Genomic DNA, 27,714 nt, shown 5'->3' with positions numbered 1-27,714 from the left:
GTAAACGTACCAATACAGCAATGTAAAAACACTCCATTACAAGTACAAGTCCTGCATAAAAAATCCTACTTAAGTAAAAGTACATGAGTATAATGAGCTTGATGTAGTTAAAGTATTGCAGTAAAAGTAGTGGTTTGGTTCCTCTGACTGATATATTATTATATATGACATCATTAGATTATTAATAGTGAAGCATCAGTGTTAGAGCAGCATGTTACTGTTGTAGCTGCTGGAGGTGGAGCTAGTTTACACTACTTTATATGCAGTTAGCTAGTTTAGTCCAGTGGTTCCCAGAGGGTCACTAGATAAATCTGAGGGGTCGTGAGATGATTGATGGGAGAGAAAAGAAGAAAAAACAAAGTTCTGACACACAAATCTGTTTTCAGTTTTTGGACTTTTTCTCTAATCTTTGATTTTTGCTGAAATATTGGATCATTTGAACATTTATTGAAATGAAAGCATGTGAGAAGTTTAGAGGGAAAAATCACTATTTGGTGGAGCTGTTAACAACTCATAGACATGTGAAATGTGACCCTGACTACACACTGCTTTTTGTAAGACGTCAAAAGCCAAAAAGGTTGGAAACCACTGGTTTCATCTTTAACAATGTGTTGTATTTTAAAAGTTTGTTATATTATCCATTGTGTCAAATCTTCATCTGAAAAGTGACTAAAGCTGTCAAATAAATATAGCGGAGTAGAAAGTACAATATTTCCCACTGAAATGTAGTGGAGTGGAAGTATAAAGTAGCATCACATGGAAATACTCAAGTAGAGTATAAGTACCTCAAAATTGTACTTAAGCACAATACTTGAGTAAATGTACTTAGTTCCTTTATTCTTCAGGGTAAAACACAGTTATCTGACAGCTGACGACTCTTCTTCTTTTCATTGACGTGTCTCTGTTTCGGCGCTAGGTGGCGGTATAACCCTCCTTACTGGGAGTCGCCATGGAAACCGACGGGCGCCTTCAAGGATGTTGGGAGAGAACAGCGGAGCTTCAAGCAGCCAGTGACGTAATGTTACGGATGTGAGAAGGAGCGAGTGGGACCTTGATGCTGCCTTCACTTACCCCTCGTAAATTAGACCACCCACTCCGACTGGGAAAGTAAAGTGATTCACTTGGATCAAGTCTGTCTGCACAATATCAGAAATTTGAATGGTATTCATCTTGAGGTCATTATTGCTTTTAGCTATTAATATTATTGTTTGATGTTTATAGCTGGTTTTTCACTTGTATTACATTCATTGAGTGTATGAGTGTATGTATATGTGGGTATTGTAGATATGGATGAATATATGTTCTTTCTTTATCATTTTTTATAATCTTTTAATCTACTTTTTTCTTTCGTTTTTACCACTACATTGCATAGGTTGATGTTTTTATGTCTCATGAAATGTGTTCTATAAATAAAGCCTCACCTTGTCTTGTCTATTATAGTCTCATCTCACAAACGGAGGTTGCGATAGAGATGTAATTCCTGTATTAAATATGAGGGCTGTCAAATAAATATCAGACAAACTTCTACCATTGAATGCTGGAAAATTTGTTTTTTCTCCTTAACGCTCTTAACATAATAAAAATGACTACATTTTTTTATGCAGCACTTTTTAAAATGAGGTTACAAAGTTGAAAAATACAAAGCCGTGAAACAACCATGAAAAAGAAGTAACTATAAACAGTAAAAGAGAGAAGAATCACGACATAAAGAGAATAAAAACATAAAAACTTAATCAGGTAATGTCATGTCAATGTCAAACTAAAATAATAAGCACATTTGTAAAAATGAGGTATTAATAGAGGAAACTGTTGTTACTGCTGTCCTGAAATAGGTAATTGTTGGTATACATATAAGCCTACTGTACAGTTTGTTTTCGCATTTCCTAAACTGTACATCGCGTTCGATATTTCCGACAGCGCGTTAACGCATCAGCTGGCTGCTCCGCTCACAGCCGGAGAAACGGACAGCAGTACGCACGAGGCAGGGACCATCTCCAGCGGGAATGAAACAAACAGAGAAGTGCGGGGTAAGCATCATTTCTCTCCACAGATACTGCTTTCTAATGTTCATTCCTCCTCGCAGTTAACGTGTTGTCCTTTATTATTTTTGGATATTTGCGAGCAGTTTGCAGAAAGCTCAGTGCAGCCAGTCTGTCAGGCAGCCTGTAAGGTCTCGCAGATTCTCCTGCAGGGATGCTGCAGTAGCTCAAACCTTTAGACAAGCAATTTGTTCCAGATTGTAACTCTTGAGTTAATGTTTTCCTTCCCCCGAGTGTAAGCTGAATAGCCACGTTTACAACACTCACAAGATCTGCACAGCATGATGTCAAGTTTGTGGCCGACAAAAAAAAAAAGTTGGGTAGTGATGTTTAATAAGTGTTTTTCATGGTGTGAATCGGTGAGAAGCGCACACCTGCAGCAATTAACTGGTGGTTTGATGAGATATAAACTCTGGTTTTAATCATTTACAGCCGTGAATGAAGTATTTCATAGATAAAATGGATACAAAATGCAAGTTTAGAGGAACTTTTTCTTATTCAAATATGCATCAAATTGTTACTACAAACTGTTACTACAATCTAGGTTGTCTTCAGTCCCTCTAACACTTTTTTCTAAATGCTTCATTTTAACTCTGTTTTCTTTCTCAACCCAAGCACTTGTTCACTGTCAGGATACCACACTTGACCTTTGAGCTGTGACTGACATCAGCTTTTTTCTGCTTTTTTCTGCTTTTTTACCCGGGAAAACTCATTTTGCAGCACAGTACTTGAACCCAACTCACATTTTTTCAGAGTGGATTGCAGTTTGGCCAGTCGAGAGGATCATGATAATCACATCCTCCCTTAAGATCAAATATCCACTGCAGCAGTGATGGTTTTGGGAGAGAGAGCCATCCTGCTTATCTCTGGTTCCCGCCGTCTGCCCTGATGCTCGCTTCGGGCCGGCCTTTTGGGACCGAGAGCTGCAAAGAGAAACCATCAAGAAACGATATGACTGAGACAAGGCCTATAGCTGAGGTTGGATCCACCCAGAGGTTGGGTGTCGTCTGTTTCATGAAGCAAAGTTGATGGACAGACTTTTTTTTTTTTTTCCTGTTTTTTGGATAGATCTTCATGCACCACAACTGGGAACCAAGGAGGAAGGGGACTGAAATACTTTGAGCAGGTATTTCCCTTCGTTCCCTTTAAAGGCTTATTGTAAAGGCTGGATATTCGGCTGAGTACTCACTCACATATGGGAAGATGGAGGCAGGAGCAGAGGCTAGTCCACAACAGCACCCGAGGAGGAAACCTGTGCTGCACGGCTTGGAGGACCAGAAAAGGGTGAGTTCATGTCAGATCCTCTTTATCTACTACAGTACTCGCACCTGTCTGCTCTGCGCTGTGTGATGGCTTGGAGTACAACAAGTGAGCGCTCTGAATAAAGTAGGTCGTTGCATGTAAAAAAAAAGTACATACATCTACTCGGCTACACTTGAACGCCAGTGGATGAAGAAATATTTTATTACTTAATGTGCTGAGCCAAGGTTTTAGAACATCTGCTGACCTCTAAAGGCCTCTTTTTTCCATTTCGATTGGTAACAAGAAAAGTTCCCAAACAGTTTGTCCCATTACTTTGTCATGACCTTCATCAGGAAACCAACTCAAGGTGTCAAAGGAAGCATAAGTGAATTGATTGAAAGCCAAAGAGCCAATCAAAGCACTAAAGCGTCTGTGAAGTCTTCTTATGTTGCTTTGTGGTTGTGTAGAATTACTTCAGCCGTCTGCTGCTAAGATTGATGGAGTACTTGATCCGGTGGCTCATTTACCCGTTTTTAAGCTTCGCTCTGCAATTTCCACATGACGTGGATGTACTGCTGTTGTTATATGCAAACCTCATACTTCCAGGTTCCTGATTTTCATGGGTTGACTTCAGATGAAGGATTACACGGTTGTGTGTTGGATGAAAAAAAAACAAAAAAAAAACAGCTCTCGGTCGTATGAACCGTTTCAACACTGTATCAGATACATTCATAAATGTCAACATCTCACAACCTGGCTCTTCTTCTTACTTCTGGAAAAGCTGACATTTGAGAGATTTAAGGTTTTTTCACTCGACTGTGGCGGTGTGCAGTTGTGATAGACCGGGCACGGAGGCGCCGAGCAGCAGCCCCGCTCAGGCTAAATAGATGTCTGTGTTGATTCAGAGCACATTAGTCTTCATTTTAATGTGGAGACAGACTGATTTTCTGCTGCTTGACTGCAGTGAGGGCTGGCTCAACTTAATGACAGCTTTTCATGCTACGTTCAGCTCTGTTTCTGAGGTGTTTACAGCCAAACGTAGCAAAACGGAAGAAGGGATCCATAAGTCTTGTAGGTGGGTGACCTCATCTGGGTATCAACTGCTCGGAGCAGCTGTACGCTGGACAGCTGTTGAAGCTTACAAGGTCACAGCATGCGTTTTTTGCAGTTTGGTCACTGCTATATCTGGTTCCAAATGGTGCAAGGATTTGTACTGGACTGTGCTCCCTCTGCTATAGGTGTCAGATTCAAAAGAAAGGTTTATTCCCTTTCCTCGTTTCTTTCCTGTCCTCCCCCCTGTAAATTATTGATTTGATCAGGTGTGTTAAATTAGTCACGTGGGATTATGTAGAACATGAATATTAATTGATGCAACCAAAAGTCCCAGCTGCTGTTTTGCATTTTTTTCCAGATTGCCAAACCTCTCTGGATGCTAAACGACACACCGAGCAGCACAAGGACTTCCAAGCATCTCCGCTTACTGTTCTAGGAAGCTTCACGTTTATGAAATCTCACCCAAAATAGGTTTTTTCCCACGTTGTTGCTATGGTAACCAACCCCGATGCCATTCATAAAGTGAGTTTTTGCCCTCTGCGCGTGTTATCAGCGGCGACACGTCTAGATTTCATTAGAAGCCTCAGTCGCAACCGCAAACGTGGAGGCATCATCAATCGGGAGACCAGACGAGGCCAGACGCTCGACGCTCTCCGGGGAAGAGAGATTGCGCCAGACAGAGCCGATACTCACTTTCCCTCTTAATGGACATCAGCCGACTTAAGTAAATTGAAAGCACCGAGGTAGTAACGTGGACACACACGGGGGACTCCCATTGTTGGAGAATTACTTGCAGAAAGATTCAATGTCCCCCGACAATTACCTAGGCTGTGTGAGTTCAAGATCCTATATGTGATACTCGTCCCCCCGGTAGGAGGTAATTGGATTTTGTTCTTTTTTTGTAGATTTACTCCCCCACATGTCCCCCTTCTCCATATATTAATGTTCATTGAGTGGCAATCATGGGCCTACATGGGAAAGCAGAGAGCGTTAGAGGGGAATCATAGATCTATTGTGTTGCGGTGAATCCAGGCTCAGTGTGCGATGGAGCGGAACTGCAGACTTTGCTAACATCAGAAACCTGCCTATTTGCAGTCAATTGGTATTCATTCAACTAGTATTCTATGAGATTGGATCTTCTGTGTTCAGAATTGTCCTGCCGCAGAAAAGAGACAGTATGGTATGTATTTTTTTTTTATTATCCTGGCCTTTCGAGTGTTGTTCTCAAGTGAAAATTCTGTGAAACATGTATATTATTTTCATGTTTTAGCTGTAAAGGTGAGAATCACATGGTTCTCTCTGGATTGTGAATGTTCTGCATGGTAATGTTATTGTTGGAAAGAACATGTAGGAAACCTTTTACAGTGAACAAATCCTGGATCCTGGAGTGGATGTATTTTCTGTGAAGCACCAGAATCAGAAGTTGTTCGGTTTGTAAAAGGTTATACTAAATGGAAATGACTTAATTCAGCTGTGACATCACACTGATGGACAGTTCAGAGTGGGTAGTTTGAATACAGCAATGACAATTCTTACTTTTTCAAAATTTTAATTGATTTTTTTTGTCCTCCATGTTTGATTTTCCAAGAAAAAAGCAGGTAATTGTTGTTCTTTTTGGTGGCTGGATGCCTTGTAAAAGATACTGGTAGGAAATAGTGGAATTAGTGGGAATACCATCACATTCAAACATCTTACAGAAGTACAAAGAGACAAAGTCCTTCCAACATCACTGTCAGAGGTAAAGTTAAGAGAGAAGTTGCCTTTTTCGGTTGACAAGTTGACATTTTGGGCAACAACGACCATATGTATCACGTTGGTCATTTTAAATTAATTTGTTATGCGTGTCTGTAGCTCAGATTTGTGTGAGCTGGCATAAAAATGAAGTTGGAAAGATTTACGCGTCAGTGGATACAGGTCTAGACAGGCATGCTTAATTTATGTGCATTTATGAGTGCAGTCAAAGACACTTAGCTGTGAACTAATCTTTGATTTAACAATGTCTGTACGGCATATTGGACAATTGGCAAGTCCTTACCTCGCAACGCAGCGTCGTTCGTGAGCGAGCGCTAATGAAACACTGAACATTGTAATCGAACCGCTCTTTGATTTATATCCCGACCTCACATCGAGTTGTTGTGGATACAGTACAGATTTACAGCACTAATGTTGAACACAGGGCAAAAGTGCAGACGGTGTTGACTTAAGTCTGAGGAATGAATTTCTTTTTTTTCTTGCTTTAAAGCTAAATACACGTTTGTTGAGAAAGCAGAGCTCACAATAGCTTTATAATAGAAAATGTCAGAAGTGAACAGAAACCAGGCTTCATTATTATGAGAAAAAAACTCTTAACAGGCAATGAGGAGAGAACTAAATGAAAAATTGTACCACGTTTCAGTACAAAAACTGTGAGAGTTTGACAGCAGATCTCGACCCCTCCGGCTAACGTCTGGTACAGATGACGAAGGGCGTTGGGAAGGTGACAGAGGACACTCTGTAATGGAATCCATTATTGATTCAGTTCGTGGAGGATGAAAAGGAATCTGACACTAATTGCTCAATCAGAACCATTGGAAATTATGTATTTATTTTCACTAGTCATTTCTGACTGCTCATTAAGAGGCGTTTGATACGGTCGGGTGGGGTTCTGTAGGATAATGAGGTGTTTACGGCGGATGTGTGGTGCTGCTGACTGCTCCGCTGCAGTCATTCTTAAACAGCCTCATAATTAGCTCAGAGACACAGATGAGTGGGAAACCCTACACGGCTTTGTTTATTTCTTTCACAGGATGGACTTAATCCTGAACCTCAGGATACAGTTCATACTCAGCAGGAGAGGCCTGGTTATTGAGCTTTAGAGTTTTCTTCCCATGGCTGTCAGGCTCTGGTGTCTTCCTGTGAAGGAATGAGACATGATGATGGGACGCTGGCTTGTCGATAGTTAAACTGACAAAGAGTTTGTTTCGCTTTAATTGTTTATTGAAGTGGTAAGCATAAACAAAAAAAGACATAAATATGATCATTATTAAGGTAAGCGATTACAGCCACATTGTGATTGAAGATCTGATTTTTTAAAATGATCTAAAGGCAGTAAGCTATCAAACTTAAGAATAGTATTGAGCTTATTTGAAGCACTTAAACTTTATGCTAACATGCACATCAGCAACACATCCATCCATCTAATGTCACAGTGGCAGCAGGTTAAACATGTTAGCCCAAACACCCTGTACTTCCTCCAGCTCCTCCTGGTGGATCTCATGGTGTTCCCAGGCCAGATTGAATATGTGATTCCTCCAGTAGGTTCTGGATATGCCCTGGGGTGTCCTTCCTGTTGTATGAACCTGGAATACCTCCACAGGGAGGCATCCTGAATCCCAAATTCCCAAATCACTGCAAAGTTGCAGCGTTTCTACTCCTCCTGTGTATCCATTTGTCTTCACCATGTTCCTGAGGTACATGGGAACACCTCTGTTGCTGGAGGTACAAGATCAGTAGTCGCAGTGTGTCTGAACTCTTCACCATGTTCCTGAGGCTGAGCCTGGATAACCTGATATTTAAGCACATTTTGGTTGCTTATAACCATGATCTCTGGCTTCTGTTTCATGGAAACACTTCTATTACAGGAAGTATGAGATCAGTAAGAGATCCCGATGGCTATGTTTTTCAGTTGCAGTATTTACACGGTTCTTAGTAATGCAGTCGCTTTAATAATGTGGTGTAAATGGATTTATTGAATAACTGGTATGCTGTTTGACATGCATCTGCTCTGAGGCATATTTACTTTGTCAATACTTCATCTTTCTGGTGATCTGCTTGTTTTTTGAACAAAATAGAATAAATTCAACCAAGGTTATTATGCAGCCAACAAAACAGAAAAACTGAGCAGAAATGTTTCTTCTTTAAGGCAACAGATAAAGAACTTGCATTCACTGCTTTCTCTGCAGCGTTTCCTCCAACAGTGGACATTTAACCAGACATATGGCCAAGGTCACCGTGGCAGTACCCTCCCTGAGCTGCCAACCTGTTCATTAGCACCGCAACATCTGTGCTAACCATCACTGAGATTGCTGCAGTCACTGACCCTCTAACATTATTCTCTTAAACAAGCTAACAAACGCTGAAGGCCATGTCTCCGTCTGCAGTTTACTCTGCATCTCTTTATGACGATCATTTGTTTGCTGCCACATAAAGAGATCTGAATAATGACCGGTTTCTTTGCTCTCAGCGAGAATCGACACTGGATTCCGAACCCCGAGTAGAAACATCCATTAGACTCGGTGATCGCCGCCCCGAATCATCTATCCACTGTTACGCTGGCCTGTTGCCTAGATATGGAGAGCGATTAGCAGGGTGACAATTTGTCATTGACAGGGTTTGATTGATTGTGTGTGCCAGCAGCACGGCACTGCTGGTATCTGAAACTAATTGAATGTAATATCAGAGAGATAGGATGCCGCGATGACAAACGAGCAGCCTTGTGAGGTTATTTAGAACCTACTGTAGACATTATGCTCCCTTTTTTAACAGTTGCTCCTTTCCAACCAGCCCCAGAAAGGATTGCTAAGATGAGTGATAAATATCTTTAGTGATCATAGAGGCTGGATCTCATTATCCTATTTTGTTCAGGTACTTTGTAGCTGAAGCAGACATCAAGATTTTTACTTAAGCAAAAAAGAATCTTCATCAAGAGCAGGTTTTTGGCAGTTTGTGATAATGGAAATCTTAATTGCATAACTGTGGTAACGCCAGTAAAGATGAGGGCTCTTTCGGGCACCAGCTAAGCTTTTCTTGCAAACCAGGCAGCTGCAGAGGAGAGACAGGGGATTTATTTTGGTGAAGGACTGTGTTTGCCCAGTCATGCAGCACTGACGAGCACTGGGGCTCAGGGGTTTGGATTGGGGAAGGGGAGGAGGGGAGGGGAGGGGAGGGGATGGGGGGGGATGGGGGGGGTCAGAGGGTGGAGGTGGGACCAGGCATGGAGCAGCTCTGAGGCTGGGGGTGGGGAAGATACTGCACTCAGGATGCTACTTGGCCCTCAACAGCCATATGGCCGTCACCCTCTCGCAGCAACCCAGAGGGAGGATGAAGGACAGGTGGCAGGGGCTGGTGGGATGGCTTGGACTTTTGGCTACTGGGCCACACGATTGGCTGACTGGTCCCCCTAAACCACTGACCCCTCACATACCAAACGCCTGCTCAGCTTCGTGTCAGGAAGGACATCCTTGATGACCCTAGAAAGAAATGTTTGTCATTTTTGGTCTTTATAACTATAAGATAATACATCTGTGGTGCATTCATGGTGGTGTAATGAATGTGTACCACTAACGTGTTTCATTTAAAAATATAATTACACAGTTTAATAATGAAAGGTATTTTTGTTGCTCCTTTCTCATAAAACAAAAATAGCCTTCTCTGAGAACACACTTGAAAGAATCATCATATTCAGATTGCTTACAGCGGACCAAATAGGACAGCAGAAGCTTCAATATATGACAATTAAACAAAAGAAAATAACTGATTAAATGCAAGTAAAAGTGTACACCTCGATTTTAATTGCATGAGCAGTTTTTTTTAATATATTTCAAAGCTTTTTTTTCCCATAAACCTCCATTAATTTCCCAACCTTTTCTTTAAAGATTGGTGATAAACCTTTTCTATTTCTGAAGATACTATTATCAACTGTACAACATGCAGCTGAACGCTAGTTGTGTGAATGTAACAATATGTGCAGATTTTAACTGCAGTTTGTGTGACAGCTCAAGTCTATACGACCAGAGAAATGGTGTTGTCAGTAACACACCCAGCAGGGTGTGTGATGGTCCGGCTGTCCTGACTCGCACAACATTGTAATCCCTGTCTGGGGGTCAGTGGGCAGGATCTGGTTCAGTCTGGTTCAGGGGAGGTGCTCGGTCGATGAACAGGTGCTTCAGCTCGCTCCTGTGGCGATGGGATTTCCTCCATGCTTTCTCCATTGTATCCTTATACAAACACATACACATGGAGAACAACACTTTTCTTTTTTTTTTTTTAAACCGTTAATAATTTAAGCAGGTGGCTGTGAATCAGGAACAGTCCTTATAGATTAAGGACTCTTTTCTCTTTGGTTTTATTTCAGTGAATAATGAGGTTATAATTAAAGCTGAGAACCAGCATTTGTAATATCTGGGGAGGGCTTATTTTAAAGCGGTCTTACCCTCTATTAGACATAAATGCTGCAAAAGCTCTCACTGTTTAATTATTTTTTTCCTCTAAGAGCTGTTATTCTGATGGGTTCTTGCCAGTGGATATAGTATTGGATGCGGTTTTTCATTTCAAGCTCATAAAAGATATAAAATCCATATGTTACACCTGTAAGGATAGCTTAAGGCTCAGGTTGTACGTGTGTGTGTGTGTGTGTGTGACTGGTTGGTAAAAATCGAAACAGGAGGAAATAAATGAACACGCATGGTAAGATTTTAGATTAAAATCTGCAAATTTCTGTCATTTGTTGCCGGTGGGGTGCGAACACATGCAACAGCACAGTGCCACCAGATCAGCATGTATGATACTGGAAGTGGGTTCCTCTTTGCCTCATTGGCTTAATGTGAGTCCACGTTGGCATTCGTTCTATAAAGACAGAGACCCTTTTTTTATCTTGAGTCTGCAGAAAGAGAAGGATCGAGCAGTGTGTTTTTAAGAGCGGTCGTCCCAGCGTCTCTGCATTATGTTTTCTCCAATTCCTTCCCTCTCATCTTCATCCTGGGAAATACCATCAGAATTCAATTTAACACACCAGGAATTTCCAAATGATAAGGAGGGATGAGGAGTAAAAAAAAAGGTTTTTCATCTATAACACCGAGTGCAGAGCTGGAGTTTCTTCACATTCTTCCAACCAATCTGCTCCATACATATAGACACTCCACAGCCTCTTAACCTCAGCCCCTACCTCCATTACTGAGTCCATACCGTAAATCCGTCACGTTCGGAGAGCAATTTATAGTTATGGTTGTAGTCGGAGGCTCCCAACAAAAGGAATTGGAAGACGGAGGAGGTGGACAAGTTTTTTTCTACATCAGCCTCCTTTTGTCACAAGAAATAGAGATTTGTGCCATGTGTTGCTCAATGAAATATTGCTGGACAGTGTTTGCCTGCAGGGCTAAAGGAAACACAATTGGCACTGTGACGATGAACAATGGTACTGAGGGAACATGGGCTCTTTCTGTAATTCTCTCAAGGCCTGTTTTTCCAGAAGGAAAATTATATTTTCTCTGTAGCTGTTGCTCAAAATGTAATTTTTATTTCATATTTTATAAGATTTTGTCCACTTTTTTTTTTTTTTTTTACCATAGAGAATGGCGCCATCTTGGTTCACCAAGCCAAAAGCTACTTAAACCCATGTAACACAGGTATTCAGATAACAATATGTACTTACAAGTGTTAACTGGATGAGTCTGTATGAAATTCAAGTTCATTGTAGTACCTTTTTGTATGTTGCCTCCATAAGATCATTTATTTGCGATCCTATAGAGGGATTAGACTTCAACGCTCCTTTTTTATCTTTCTGAATAAATAATCCTGTTTTATTCATGGAACAGATTCTCTTCTACTGTCTCTCTCAGTGTGTAATCCGCTAAACATGAAATCACACAATGATTTCCTGTCTCCAATACCTTCCCCCCCATTCTCTCCCCATTTCCTAGACACCTCTGTTGCTCTTCTGCATCTTAATGCTCTCTCTAGTCAATGTGCTGCATGAGAGTCAGGGGTAGTGTTGAATCTGAAGTATAAATAACTTCTACAGCATACAGAAGTGGGAAGTAGCTAATTATGACTACTGGCGTCTGTACTCGAGGAACGCTGCTAGCTGCTTTTTCAGGGATCATTTCCTAACGCTATTGATAATGCGTTTGCGTTGCATGTTGGGTAACAATCACCGAATATGTACCACTAAGATATGTTTCATTTGAAATTATCATGTCACTTAAACAGTTTGAGGCATTTTGACCTAATCTTCTCTCACTGACAACACACCAGAAAGAGTCAACATTTGCTAATCATCTATAATGGCCTAAAGGACATAACAAGGAAAATTGGGGTGTTCACCAATCTAATTATCAGCACATGTAGTTAATTTGAGGGCACTGTTCATGTAGCAGCTTGCATACTTGACTAAATAATTGCAGTACTCTTACTATATTTAGATCCCAGTTCTTGTGGCTCATTAGTAGGGGTACCATAGCGATATTTGATAATTGTATCACAGTAGGCCGAGGGATATTGAGGAGTTTCTTGCCCCAGGATGAAGTGTCAGATCACCCCTGATGGCCGCTGGATGCTGCCTCAGCACTATTTCGGAGGGCGGTGCCGCAGACGTGGTGCTCGGCTGTAATTGAGCCATTCAATTCCTGGGAGAGCACTAAGCTCGGCGGTTGAACAGATGTTTTTCATGTGACTGTGTCTATAGCAAGGACTCAATCAATGTAAATAAATGACAGCTGGGGATGACGTGCAGATCAGGGTTTCTATTTCGGGAGGAACGGGTAGCTCGCTGGTAAATAGAAATGGTCCAAGAGTAATAATGGGCAATAACAAAAAAAAATTCCATTGTTAAAAAGTTTTAGTGGTCAGATATTCATGCCCTGCTGCAAGTTGATTGCTGTGCTTTTTAATTGAAACATGTGTCACTGTGGTGTGCTGCATGTGAGCTGTTTTAGGCTGTTGAGGGACGATCATGCAGGCTGTTTGTGAATGAAGCTCCATATCACTGGTTATAATATAAATATTGATGGTGCACACATTGTGCTTTGAGAGATAATCAGTTTTTTGCATCAGGCTTGATGCATCGAATGCTAATGAGGCAGAAATGGCCACATCCTATCAGCCAAACCCTTATAATCAAGCACAAGGTTTCAAAAGGTTAATATATTCTTTAGTTTTCAGTATCTTGTTTTCAAATATAAATGACACGAGTTTAGGATGGCAACAGTGTTTTTCATGATTATTATTTCAAGCTGCAATCTGTACATTTATGCAAAGTATGTTCAAACTACAAGAAGATGGATAATGTAGTCTGACTAGTATATCCCAGTAGCAGTGCCCAGTCCCCAATAAATACATTTTTTATTGTTTCCACACACTCAACCATACTAAAAAAAGAATATAACACCAATGTACAGATTCCATTTCTAAGTTTAAAAGGTTTTATCCAGTTGTTTTCTTTCTGTAGGAATAATAGATTGTATAATTGTGGGTAGATTTTGGACTTTAAACAGTGCCAGTGGTTTTTCTTTCCCATTGAACAGCTTGTATTTTTGAAAATGTAACAACAAAAATGCAGCATAATAGATGCATAGCAAAGGCTTTCTAAGGGGGTTGGTACAGTTCAAAACCTTTCCTAACTGGAAAGAATTTTTTGTGTTTAGTACCAGTAGCTGGTTGTGATACAGTAGTTTGACTGAAATTAGTCCAAAACTGTTTGCAAAAATGAGCAGATGTTAAATGCAACTTAAAATATATGAAGCCAGAATGCCTTTGATTGTATTTATAAATGGTAAAATGTTGAACGTCTTAAGAGAACGCAGGATGCAGCGTACATGGAAGAATCCACCCCCGCAGGGTAAGAATTTGTAATATAATCCTTGATACAAACTATTCATGTATCATCTTACTTAGCATTGCTCAACAGCTTGATTTATGTAATCAGGACACACTTCTTCATTTAGGCTTAAATATTGCATCATGATGTACGCAGCTTAGAATCAATAAAATGTCTCACCAGACACCAGATAATCCAGCGTGTCAAAAACCGTCTCTGTGAAAGCGATAGCTTGTGTTGCTAATTAGTCAGAGGTCACGTTTGAGGTGAAATGAGTGCACATCTGTTGCAGGGGGTCACATCAGGACACATCAGGGAAGCCTCTGAATTCATGGATCAACCTGTATTGAATAACATCCCTGTGCACATATTATACACATATACTGCCCACTGTGATGGATCAGAGCATGTGAGAGAGAAGGGAAAACCACATAGCACCACACACACACACACACAGATCTCACCAGGGTCACCATGAGGCTACAGCACTGTTACCTTTAATCCAGGCCACCTACCTCCCACCTCCCTTCCTCCTCCTTCCATAACAACCCCCCATTCTAGTATCACTTACACACATAATCAATACAGGCTCTCTGCTGTTATTGATCCAGGTACGGTGTATACACAGCTGCCGAGCCCAGACTGCGGCCTCCCGCCTGGAATCAAGGACCCAGAAAAGGACACTTGATCACCCGCACCTGGTTCTCCTCAGCCATCTCCTAGACGCGTAGAGAACAGGGAGATCAAGGGGAAACGCGGACATCAAAGAGTCTCGCTTCATACGAGGACAGTTAATCAGCGCGTGTTAGGTAGTCTATTTGTCGCAGGTCAATGACTCTCTTTCACGATATAATGAAGTACGCTTTTGAATAGAAACTGCAAGGCTACGCAGAGGATGGTGAACTGAGAGTAATGACCTTTCATTAGCTTTCAAAACAGTAAGGATGGTTTGAATGCCAGCGCTTTTCATTCTTGAGGGTTAATGTGTTGTCTTCAGGTGAGAAAATCCATTTAAAACTGTGTGGCACCAGAAAATCACATCAAAATTGTAGGTCTCTATCTTCTGCCAAAAAAAACTGCTGTTGCTTTCAAGATGCCTCCCAACCAATTACGATAAGTAACCCAAGAATAACTCATTCTCAGTTGTCTTGTTCTTTATTAGCTCTTTAAGTGGTGTAAATGGCAAAGAAAAAGATCAAATCCATCCATCCATCTGCTGATGGGGCCATTGCAGTTTTATGCACACAATATAAAATAATGTAGATGGATTATAAGTGCTGTACTTCCATGAAGCACCACCTGCTCTCCAATGTTACTTTTTTTGTACAATCCAACTCCCTTATTAGATGCAGACTGCACCATTATTATGCACCAATGTTAGCTAGTTAGTCAACTTAGCGTCTCTCAGTGTTTTGCTCGTTCACCATCTTCACCGTCATGAGTTAAACTGGAATTATACTTTATGGAGAAGGGTGTTGTGGATAACTGTGGGTCGTAAAAAAGCTCACAGAAGAGCCGGTGTGCACGTTGCCAGATTACGAGTCGTTTGGCCTCGTGCACCATCTGACTGATGGATCCAACTCACTGCTGCAGTGTAGGACTGGAATAGACACATTAAAGTTATACAGGATATCAGTGGAAGTACATAAGAGAATATGAAGATCTCCAAATGTCACCTACTAGAGTTGTGAATGGCAGTGTTTACTCTATTTATGCTATTTCTATGCTACAAACCAATGTGTATACAGTCATAAATTGCAAAAATGCAGCAAACTTTTTCAATAGGGTTTGGTCTAAAGTAATCAAACCGTAGCTGTTATTGCTCCTCTCTCTGTGATTGATGCTCGCCTTAAGGCTGCTGCATATCTTGGTGGTGGGAGTATCTGAGCGGGAGCTTCGCCCATAATGACAGCAGACAGTAACTGCATCCTGGGAATTCAATTACCTTTAATTTCACCTTCCCCACTTGGCTGTATTACCCCCTCTGTCAGAGCCAATCAGTCTAATCAAATGAAATAAAATATGATCTGTTTGCATCTGATTGATTCACGCACGGATTAAGCCAGCTTCCTTGGCTTAATTAAATTGTCACAATAACCTGCGAGAACCGTGACTTGTCAGTATTTCAGATGGGGATATTGACATTTATTTGATTAGAGGTTTTGGACAGATCAGAGATGACGCCAGGATTAGTGAATCTGATTGGGTCATGTAGGGGTTTCGGTAGGGGGATTAACGGCGGCTGCGTTTCACATTTTGAAAGATTGAGTTTGAGGTGTTGTAGGGAAAAGGACTGACTCCCACACATGCAGCATAACCTCAGAGACTGGAGTTCAATCCCTACATCAGCTTTTTACTTCTATGTTTCCCCCCCTTTCATCTCTCACTCCTTCAGGTTCTTTCTAAAATGTGGAAGTAGAAGAAGTTTGAAGGCACAAGTTGTGTTAGAATTAAGCTTATTCTGACTGAAAAGCAACTGCATAAATTCAAGGATAAATGGCAAAAATTACTCAAACTACCTTCTTTTCAAAACGATGCTCATAGAGAAATACTTATTAGTCACCTTAGAAAAGTACATCTCATTTAATGACAGTGGCTGGGAGAAGTGTTTTCAGGAGTTCACATTTTTATACAGTCGTTTTCAGTAGGTGTTACCTTTCCTGCCTTATTTTACAGCTTTTTCTCTGTCTGCGTTGGCCACACAAATGTGTGCAATTACAAATTCCACTACCTTTTCGTGTGAATGGTGTAATTCTCCAGTTTTGTCCGTGAATTGCCAAGAACTTTCTGTGATAACTTTCCAGAGTTGTAAAGTCTTGCCTCACAGTTTTCATCTCATGAGCATTTAAACTCATGAAGGTATCAGTAAAAATGGATTTAATCATGTATATTTCATTTTCTCGCTGATACCTTTAGCAGCATGCTACACCAATGCACCCCCCCTGCCTGTTTCAGTGCTATTTTCTTCTAAATGTGGCTTTATTCCATTTAGTATCCTCTGCTTTATTTAATTATTACAACAGTGTCAGATTGGCATCATGTGTCTCACCTGACTTTACAATGTTACTGTAGTGCTATGATCAGATTAAAGCGGCCAACAAGACACTTTCTTTCCCATTCCCATAAGTCACACACACACACGTCTGTGTTGTGATGGTGGTTCCCATCAGTTTCGAAGGCAGAGGTGCTTGTGTAAGCACTACAACAGGGGTCACCCAACATGGGGCTCAAGGACATTGCGGTAATGTAATCTTAGCTGTTAATAGGACTCTGAAGGAGGCTTTGATAGCCTAAGAGTGGGAAAGCACTGTAACCTGATAGTGGCTACATATAGACACCACAGGGCATGCTTACACACACACACACACACACACAAACACAAACACATTCACAATCTCCTTTTATCTTTAGTATCAGATCTTTACGGTGCTGTTCTCTGAATAACCTTACCATCATCTCATTACAAAACACTTAAGTGAAGCTAAACGCTTTGAGCTTTTAACCTTTCATTCTGATTTTGACATTCAGAGGTTACAGAAGTGCGCGCGCCTGTTCATCTAAACAGTGATCACAGTCAGTAGGGATCGATAAAGAGCGGATAAGGGCTCTAATCAATACCCATCAGAGTTCCGCCTATCAAATATTTATCCAGGAAGAGAGAGGAGAATAGACACCCCGTCTGTCTGCCTTTTTTTTTTTTTTGTCCGTCTCGCTGCCTGTTGGTAATCGTCTTCCAGTGCCTGTCTGTCTTCTATCTTTGTCGTCCTCTGGGCTCTTCAAGGCTGCTCACACAGAGATGCGGAAGGAAAAAAAAAGGTTTTAAACTCCATTCGTTTTTATAGCAGAATGTAACAAATAGCCTTCAGGTGTAAAATTCGTCATCCAGGAAAACAGTACGTATTACAAACTACTTTTTCATTGCTGTGGTTCACAACGTCTATCTCCCCAGTCTGTATCCCCCCATCTCCTCTTCTTTTACAATGTGGTTTTGGTTGCGTATCTTTGTCTGAATGGGTCTGTACATGTGCTGTTAAATCAGTACTAACGTGGTGAAAAGCTCCTCTCAGAAGGTCACATATTTAGGTTCGCTTGTGTTACTTTTTATCTGAAAAGAACAATCCGACATACACATCCTCAGTGATTGGACAAGTGCAAACACACAGGTATATAAAACATGTAGAGCTCCAAACACTCTGTAAACTGTTTCCTCCACAATCCCTGAACTGCATCACCTTTGCATGGAGACAGAAAGGATCAGTATTTAGTGTATATCACCTTTTGAACAAGGAAGTCAGAGTCTCCCTTCACCTCCATTCTACATTTAATTAATCAAACCATCACAGCTGATGTTCACCACTATAGAGTTAGACTGATAAATTGTCTGGGCCAATACATGCAAGCAGATGCTGTCATTGAATTTGATTAAAGGGCACAAATTAAATTCCTTTCACCTCCATTATATTGGGGTGGCCAAAACTATCTGTACGACCAGATACCTCTTCAAGTAAGTGAGGAAAATGTTTCTTTTTGTCATGTGGGTGAATTAATTGTTTATTTGACATGTAGTTAATTCCTGCTCATTGACTTGTAATGCCATAGGCTTCCTAATACAGTATATCCAGGCATAGTTACTTTAGCAAACTTTCTGGTGGTTTCACATTAAGTATCTTCATATTGCTTGTTGCTAGTGGCAACTTATTTGTGAGCTGTAAATATGATGATTTTTAAATTTTTTTACCTCCTCCCTGCTCTACAAAATGTACAAAAACTTGTCTTTGAAGCATAAAACGATACATTGTCTGACATTGATCTAAAAGAGCATGTATTCATCTTCAGTCTAATTAACTACTTCCCTGTGTAAAGCTTCATTGCTCTGTCATACAGCGATCCACGGCGCCGTTTTGTCAGGCGGAGACGTACACATTAGCATCTCCTCCCTCAAACAAGATCCCATCCAAAAAAACGCTCATGTTAACGGCATGTAAAAACATGTTAATTTATTGGCTGTTGGGAGTCTCGCTCCATCATCTTCCTCTTCTCCCTCGCCATGGGAAAAAGGATTACTCCAAAACCTAGAGAAGGGAAATGTTTGGCGAGGTGATTATAGGGCAGCTCCGTTATCCCGATTGTGTTAATGGTGCGTGTTTATCTGTGTTTTTTTTTTTTTTTCCTGCCCACTCTTCCACCATCTCCAGCAGGTTTAATGCTGTTTGAGTTGTCAGGTTCAGGGGGGTTAATTCGCCGCTTGTGTTTTCTCTCCCATTGAGCTTCTCCTTCCAGCTGTTTCGACTATTGGCAGGCAGCTCTTAACGGCTCTTACATCAGCCCTCCCTGGCTCGCTGAACTGTGGAGCTGGCAAAAGAGTGAACGGCGAGGGGAGGAGGTGCTGCAGGAGAGCAAGGAGGTGGTGCCGGTCGACTGAAGCAGCGAGAAAGTGAGGGTTTTTTTTTTTTTTTTTTCACTAAAGAGACCCCCTGTAGCTGCGGTGATAACAGAATGATAGTGTGTGACTCACAGGCAGAGGAGCCGGGTACCTTGATGCAGTGTGGAGCAGGAGATAAGACACTCACACATACACTCTGAGACAGAAAAGCAGCATGTTTGGAGATGTGTGTGTGTGTAATTGAAGTGGTTGAGTAGTGCGACAGCGGCAGTGCGGAACATGCAGACTTGGATTGTGAACAAAAGCAGCTGGTGATTTTTGTGTGTTTCTCTGTGTGTGTGTGTGTAACAGCATTCCATAAGAACAGACAAAGCTCCACTTACAGTATTTAATTCACATTTTCTACTTTTCTCTCACCGCGCTCTCTCTCTTTGTACCGCCGCCGTTACTGGAAGCGAATGAATCGCCTCGATCTTAATGAGGTGAATTTTAAAAAATACATACAAGAGCCCAACTGATACATGCTGAGCTGCTATTATTGGCTGATATTGGTTTAACGCATGTAACTGTATATCATTATCAGTGTATACGGTAAAAAAAAAAAATTGCAGCACATGAATGTTGCATAGACTGCAGTTCTGTATATATTTGACTGAGAAATGTAAGTTTAATATAATGTTTTGTTTGCTTATATTTTTTTTTATATTTTGTATTTTATGAGTTTTTACTCATTCTTTAGAATAACATTTAGGTCAAAAATCACTCTTTCAAGTTTAAGGAAGCTTAGTGATGAACTATTCTGACAAATAATAACTAATTCTAAAGGGACCTTGTCAAAAAAAGTTAAGTTAATATTTTGGATTTTGGCCAATATCAGATTTTTTAACGCTCTCAAATATAAATATATCAACATTGGCCTTAAAACCCAATATTGGACAGGTTTTATACAGTATGATGTTGTCATCTCTGGTGATATTTCTGCCTTCACAGGAACCTTAAATGTTAAAACACTGATTATGAGAAGCTTTTGCATTAATTTTAGGGTTTTATTTATGGAGTGTTGTGACACAACAACACAGTCTCTCTGTGTATCTGCAGTGCAGTGGATGATTCCTGTCTGTTTCGTCTCACATATCGCCTCTCTCTCTGACTCTCCTATATACCTACCTGCTATTTTCCTCTGTGTCATCCTCTTTGCCTCAGTGGTTTTAACTGCAGAGCTGTTAAGCCCGGTGGTAACTCCTGTAAAAAATCCTCCCCATCTGTCGGTTTCCATCTCTCGCCTTTCTGTCCCTCTGGAAATCTTTCAATTTGAAGTAGAGGGTTACACCGATCGCACCGAGATTCTGCAGTTGTTTATGGCGGTGGCTTAAATTTGTATCTGCAGTTGTCACAGGCTGTCGGAGTAGGGAGCAGCACACGGTCGGACTGTTTGCAATGATTCGAAACTTCACACATATTTTGTTGGTTTGAATTCTGGCCAATGAGATGCAACTATCATATCATTGGAGATAAACCCCCCCCTAAAATTCCCACCAATTCATGCCAAGTATGACTCAATTATATCTTTTGTGGTGAAATTGAAACTCACATTTTTTTATTAGTTATTATTCAGTGTATTCCAAGGCCAGATTATATTATTTTATTGTATTATATTATTCTCTCTGTGGGGGTCATTTTCTGTAGTTACAGCAAGTAAATTACATTTCTAGCTGTGAAGGTGCAGTTCTTGGATCCTTTGTAATTCTGCCAATCAGAATAAACTTATTTTCCACACAGCATGTGTGCTGTGTTAAACCACAACAGAAAAGAAGATTTCTTTCCATCCTAACTACAGTTACACACAGGAAGAATCTATGGGCTGCAGTGATTCGTGGAGGGAAGCACAGTGTTTCGGTACGCTTTATCAAGGTCAGCTCGGGCTCTACAGAACCTGCCAAAAACTGTCGAAGTCTTCGCCTCATCCAGAATGCAAATGAGGCTGCCTGGGTGTTTGCATATCTTAATTTAGACTACTGTAAGCACTTTTGACTAAAGGTTAACATAGATTTGGAAGCCAAGCCTGCAGGCAGCGGAGGTTCAGCTGTTTTGGAGTGATGCAGTATTCACAGGAGGTATGGGGGAGCTTGTGCTCCCTGTTTGCACATGTGTGTGTGTGTGTATGTTTGTGTGCATGCATGTGTATATGAACGGCAGTGTGACAGAGAAGAAAAAGCTCATTTATCACAACATGCACTGGAACCTTCCAGGGGTCAGCCCGCTGTCCAAGTCTTCTCTAATGAAGAACACAGCTCAGCCAATCAGCGCTTACTACCAATGAGGCGGCCCCAAATGCCAGCCAATCAAAATACGCGAGGTTCAGTGGAGCGACGGGCAGAATTGATGAGAGGAGTAAGTCCTAGTGAAGGATCACCGTACGCTGCCTGAGATAACACCACGCCGGAGCCGAGAAACACTCAGCTCCATGGAAATGCAATAAAAGCCTGAACCATATCTCACACATTGGGCGATGGGTGATAACAGTCCTACAGCGGAGTATGGAAAATAGCCCATTGAAATGCAGTGTGAAATACAGTGCCTCCATAGTTATACATGCAGAGCAATGGAAACGGGATGATGTGTGAATACAAGCGTGCTGCAATATTTCCTTTCGGTGCCTGATAGTCCCCAACAGGACAATGACTGAGCAGCTGAGACGATTTGTTAAACCATCACTGTGGAGGTGTACTGTAGGGCTTCTGCTGCCACTGTGAGCAGAATACAAATTATGTTTTTGGCTCCATAGTTCACTCTGAGGGCGCATTGACAGCTTGTGTTTTTCAGGATGGTTTGAAAACACAAAATCGTCCTCCAGTAGGGATTTCATATAGTTTCCAAGTACTTATCCCTAAACCAGTTAGAGGAAACGGAACGGTGGTGTTAAGTTTGCTAGAAGCTTTGTTATTTTGCAGTTCTTGGTTTCTTTGTAGCTTTAGTGTGTGGTTGTATTCTGTGTTTCTGTTCCTATACTTTGGAAATCTGTACTACAGCTTTACTCTTTACATCCATACAGAAGTCCTGGCGTCCATAGTACCAGATGTAAAAGTTCTGCTTATTTTCTGCATGACTAACATTAGGTGTTTGGTGGCTATCCTTGAAGGGATATCTCAGTGCGGAAGTTGGTGTGTAGAGAGTATGTGGTGAGGCAGGAGCAGCAGCAGCAGAGAGTATGAAGTTAGCAGTATAGCTGTGAATGAAGCAGTGCAGTGTTTGTACAGTTTAGGCTATTTGTCAGTGAATAAACGCTACAACTCCTCAAGACCAAAGCCATGTTCCCGTGTCTTGCTGAGTGAAGGGGGTTAGCCCTGAAGTTAGTGACAACGGGTTGGTCTAACCTGACCAGGCTCACTTCAAGTGGACTGACCTTTAATGTGGACCAGCTATTCTCATTGTATCTCAGCCGCTCTTAAACAGAGATTTGAGAAATGTCTGGCTCCTTGGGCTGACGATGGCTGGTAGGAAAGTTTTGACATGGGAACACCAAAGAGAACAAAACGGAGATATTTGAGATTATTACTTCAAGTCAGTAAGTTAGCCATTCACCATACCAAGCTGCAAGGAAAACAAGGAAAAAGAAAGTTAATTAAAACAGATGGACATAAGATCTATAGTTTTGCTATATTATCCAGGAGACTCCTCCATTTCTATGGTAAAAACACTCACTTCATCTTGGATCGTCTTGGAAGACTGATCTTCTGCTCTTCTTAGGTTTCTCCTAGCTTTTTATCATCCAATGATAGACGGTATCTTATGTTGTAAATATGTTAAAACCCAAATTTGTGATTTGTCTTGAAACAACTTAAAAATATATGGGTGTGTGGTGGGTGATCTTGACATCTGGTAGCCTGGAGATCTTAAAGCTCTGAAAGTGGAGCGTAACAAACGAAGATAAATCCTCCTTCCTTCACCTACAATGACTCGAGGTGGGATTTGTTTTGACTGCGTTGACATCACAGCGTTTTCTCAGGTGCGCTTTGACAAGATTGATGCTTGTTGTGGGCCTTGAACAACGATTATTGGACCATCACATCTCTTATCTTATCAACCCGCCAAGACGCCGCTAGCCTGGAAAAAAAGGTGTCGGGTCACGAGAAATAACTTCTCAAGGACTTTGGTTGACTTGCAGTTAAAGTGTGTCAGGAGAGCAAACTCTGATAACTGTTTCCTCACAGAAACTTGGCCTCGTTTTCCAAGGGCTTTCACAGTGAAGACTTTACAGGCATTACAAATGAGACCTGGAAGACAAATCTCTCTGGTCCATTTGTTTTATTTTTGGTAGTCCTGGTTTTACGATCTATAATAATTCACCAATTTTAATGATGGCTCTTGAACTTGGCTCGCTGGAGTTGGTGTAACCTCATTTCCTGTTGGTTTTTTTTTTCTTTTTTATTATTATTTTTCTTATTTTTGGAGGTTGATCTGAAACCCTTGTTATTTTAGAACTGGTGAAGTAATCGTCTAATGGGAAGAAGCCGCTGGACTTTAAAATTTTCTAAGCCAGGATGCTACATGTTCAAAGCAGTGCTGTAATGATGGAAAAACAAACAGACTGGATTAGTTTGCTAAGATGTCATCCTGTCCATGAAGTCATACTTTATTCTGGAAACGTTCTCTCTTGGACTTTTTTATAAATCGGAGTTTATCGTCGGCTCGCATCAGAGACAAATTGTCAAACGACCGTATGTGCCTCTCCTGTGTTGTTACATTAACAGCTCCTCAGCGGGTCAGTTTTATAATGTATGTGTACATATTTGTTAGAGAGAAAAACGGCCATCGAACTCTCTGATATCGACTTGAGTCCTGAGGCGCTGTCGCCTGCTGATAATGTATGAGGTGAGGAGAAGCGTTCATCAACGAGCAGGAAGATTACTCCTCCATCTAGAGACACCTCTCTCTCTCTCTCTCTCCTTCTCTCCCCTCTGTCACCTCCCCGAGTGAGGATCCATCACACTCTCTCCACCCCCCCCGCCGCCTCTACACATCACAGTGGCTCCTCTTCACCTGTGCTCTCTTTCCAGATGTTTATTGATCCCTCTTTTTCTTTTCCTCCTCCTTGATCATGAGCTTATAAATTATTGGTCTGATTAAAAAAAAAAAAAATAAGAGGTGAGAAGTGACTGATTCAAATGTTGTGAAATGGTTGTGGAAGAAAAAGTGCAATGCATTATCAAATCAGGAAACATATCTTTATAAAATTTAATGCAAAGGGGTTGCAATGAGCCAAAATATGGTTCCTCATAACAGTAAAGATAAAAGTGCCAGTGGAGACATTGTTTTCTGTAATGATTAATTACTAATTAGGTGATTTATAAAATAAAATACCAAATATTTATAGCCTCCAGCTTTTCCAGTGTGAGGATTTTCAGCTTTTCTCTTTGGTTATTTGTAATTATCTGTGCAGCTGCCATGTCACACACATATTAAACATCACAGGTCAGTTCTATATACATCTCAGTACTCTCAGTGAGACTATACACAAATGAAAATTGTCTGGGATTTGCTTCTTTTTCAGAACCACCAACTCATTTTTTTTATTTTTGGGTGGATGCAGGAGCCTTTTTTAAACAGGCTAAACAGCTCTAGGCGAGATTTTAAATCGAAGTCCCAAAAGATTTGGCAAAAAGGCAATTAGGGGTCAAGGTGTCACTCAGTGAGTGTTTGGTGGCTGTCGTGCGAAAAACCGACCGAACAGAAAGGCTTTGGAAAATCAAATCAGATGAAAATCCATGCAAATTAATGGGACAAAAGGCAGGAAAAAACATTAAGAAGGGAGAGCTCGTAGACTACATATTTCCAAAAAAACCCCACTTCCCATTCATTTGGCGCCCACTCCCTCATTCGGTGCCTCAGGCGACCGACTACGCGGCCGATGCCACTGGCCGGCGCTGCTTCGTGAAGGAAATGTGAAGGAAAAGAGGTGTTTGTGTCCCAGACTGGTGAGAAATGAATCCTTTCAGCCCGTGCACCAGTATGAAACATGCACAAACACACACACACACATTGCACAGAAACAGATGAGCATGCAACACTTGGAAGTTTACCACATCAGCACTTCTGTCATCCGCTCCCCCCCTGAGGGTAAAGGTCAGCAGACGTTTTGGTCTTATCCTTTTTAAAGAAGCACTTCATCAATCGTGACCACATCTTTACTTTTTATAGTGTGGCATCACCGTAAGTGAGCTCCATTGTACTTGACACTAATAATGGGAATCATGTAGCTTGTGGGGGCAGCTTTGCACACTGCACATCCTACACAAGATGATGCAATCACAGGCTAAGCAGTAGCAAGAAAACCTCATTTCAACCCCGAGACCTTGAATCCTCTCTGTCAGAAAACATTGTGGGACTTTGAAACCAGTAAAAAAAAGATAAAGGTAGAATTTTAAACCAGGAAAGCTGGAGTTAAACTTTAAAGCAGAGTTGTTTTTGCTGCTGCTTGTCTGGTGACTACATCATAAACCAGCAGGATTTAGACAGAGACTTATGAGTGTTAATCTATGTGAAGTGGATTAAAAGTAGATCAACTGAAAATTGGTGAAATGTTCCTTAAAACTCAAGTCAAGTCGGGTCAGATTACAACTCTTGCTGTTAGTATGCTGTCATTATCGCTAATAACCTGCATCTAATTATGTAGAAGAAGGATTTTTTCATAGATATTAAGTCCATAATTAATGCAACACATTTAAATCAAGAAAATCACAAACTGAAGTAGACATAGATGAGAGTGAACGACCAAAAAATAAGTAAATTACAGCTCTTCAAGATTTTTTTAATTACACCTGGACCATAATTAAAGTGAATGATGACATCTGAGTGTCTAAGTGTCTCTGAGGGTAGAATTTCCCTGTGAAGTGCTTCGTACAAGAGCGATAAAAGCTAAATATTTCCTGGCAGGTGATTCCTAGAGCCTCTGCTGGTTACCTGGCAACCTGCTCCCAGCCAGGAAATAGAGCAGCACATAACCGTCGTAAAACTCTGTTTTTACACTTTGATTGTTAAAGATGGATTAATCAGAGAAGACATAACATCCTTTACAGGCTCTGGTAGGTGGATTTCCTGTTTGTAGTCTTTGTGCTAATCTAAACTAACCGGCTGCTTGTTGTAGCTTCATATTTATCATATAGATGTGTTAATTTTATTTATTTATTTACAAATGGTATCAATCTTCTCATCTAACTCTTGGTAAGATAGTGAATAAGCATATTTTCCTTTGAATGATCCAGTTGAGGCTAATAAACTGCTTTTATATTAGTTTGCTTAACTTGCTAAACATCTTTTGACGTGTCATATTAGTCATATATTTACTATAGTGATCGATGAGATGAGGTTGCAGACTCTTCAGTAGCCGATGAACACCGACTTCGCTTCATAGAGAAGGAAAATAAAAGAAATCTCCGACGACAAGTTGCTTTCCTTTTCTAACGATCAACAAAACTCCTAACTTCCAGCTCCCACCAGACAAACTACTGTGTACAACCTCTTTTTAATCCTTGCCTCAAAGCAATTATATTGTCTTTACCCCCCCCACCCCCTCGCTTTTCTCTGCCCAAATGGAAACACAAACCACAAATGCTGTAAGCTTTCAGTCGGCATGTTAATCATGTTGGCTTTTGTATCAGAATATTGTGGGAGGGGGAAAAAAAACACATTTTAATTAGTGAAAGTATAACAACAAAACTGTACAGCGACACAAAACTCTCCTCAAAGAGAGGTGTGTTTGTCTTAAGAGACTGAAGAATAAAGAGATAAATGAGTGTACACTACTGATTCATGAGAGATTCTTACGTTGGGTAAGAATTATACAATGTGACCATGATTTTCCAGTTAGATCAGTGACGAGGGGGGTTTGAGAGTCTGACGGTTTCCTCTCCAAGTGAACACAAAAGCAGCTGATTTCACCTTCAGCCGGTGAGAAAGAGCTAATCAGTGAAATCAGCTGATGTAGATGAGGATGGAGTAGAAACCTCTCACTGCCCCAGAGAAAGACATACAAGTAGGCTTTCTGCATTCATTTAGCTCACACACACACACACACACACACACACACACACACACACACACACACACACACATAATATTCTATGGGAACAATGTGTGTATATGACAAGTCAGACTATTTATTTTATATCCATACAGACATAATTCTCTTTTTTTTTTTTGTAGTGATTTGTCTCAGCCTGACAATGTAAAAACCAGCAAATCTGAATATTAATGAGCATTTCTGAAATTCCATATATCCACTACAGCGGGAAAGATAAATGAATAAATGGATATGTAAATAAGTAGAGCTGAGTCAAATGGAGTCTGGGAAGGAAGACGCGTGAATAGTGAAGCTTCCAAATTGATTTCCACTTCCCTGTGCTTTAACTCGTTTACTCAGCTCAAGG

The 27,714-nt window shown here is 40.9% G+C and overlaps 1 protein-coding gene across 4 annotated transcripts in view; it reads left to right on the top strand.

Moving 5' to 3' along the window:
* The first annotated feature begins 1,943 nt into the window (after positions 1-1,943).
* Positions 1,944-27,714, top strand: part of nav2a (neuron navigator 2a) — a 230,069-nt gene continuing 204,298 nt past the window's right edge. For 3 of the 4 annotated variants that reach the window (XM_042412867.1, XM_042412859.1, XM_042412843.1), the window contains exons 1-2: positions 1,944-2,027; positions 2,655-3,323. In XM_042412867.1, the coding sequence (XP_042268801.1) occupies positions 3,243-3,323 (81 nt within the window). In that variant the 5' untranslated portion in view covers positions 1,944-2,027; positions 2,655-3,242. The remainder of the gene's footprint in view (positions 2,028-2,654; positions 3,324-27,714) is intronic. The other variant, XM_042412852.1, reaches the window with a different exon arrangement.

The sequence above is a fragment of the Thunnus maccoyii genome, chromosome 1, assembly GCF_910596095.1.
Source record: "Thunnus maccoyii chromosome 1, fThuMac1.1, whole genome shotgun sequence".
In the NCBI taxonomy this organism is placed as follows: Eukaryota; Metazoa; Chordata; class Actinopteri; order Scombriformes; family Scombridae; genus Thunnus; species Thunnus maccoyii.
This window is presented reverse-complemented; position numbering and strand designations above follow the sequence as displayed.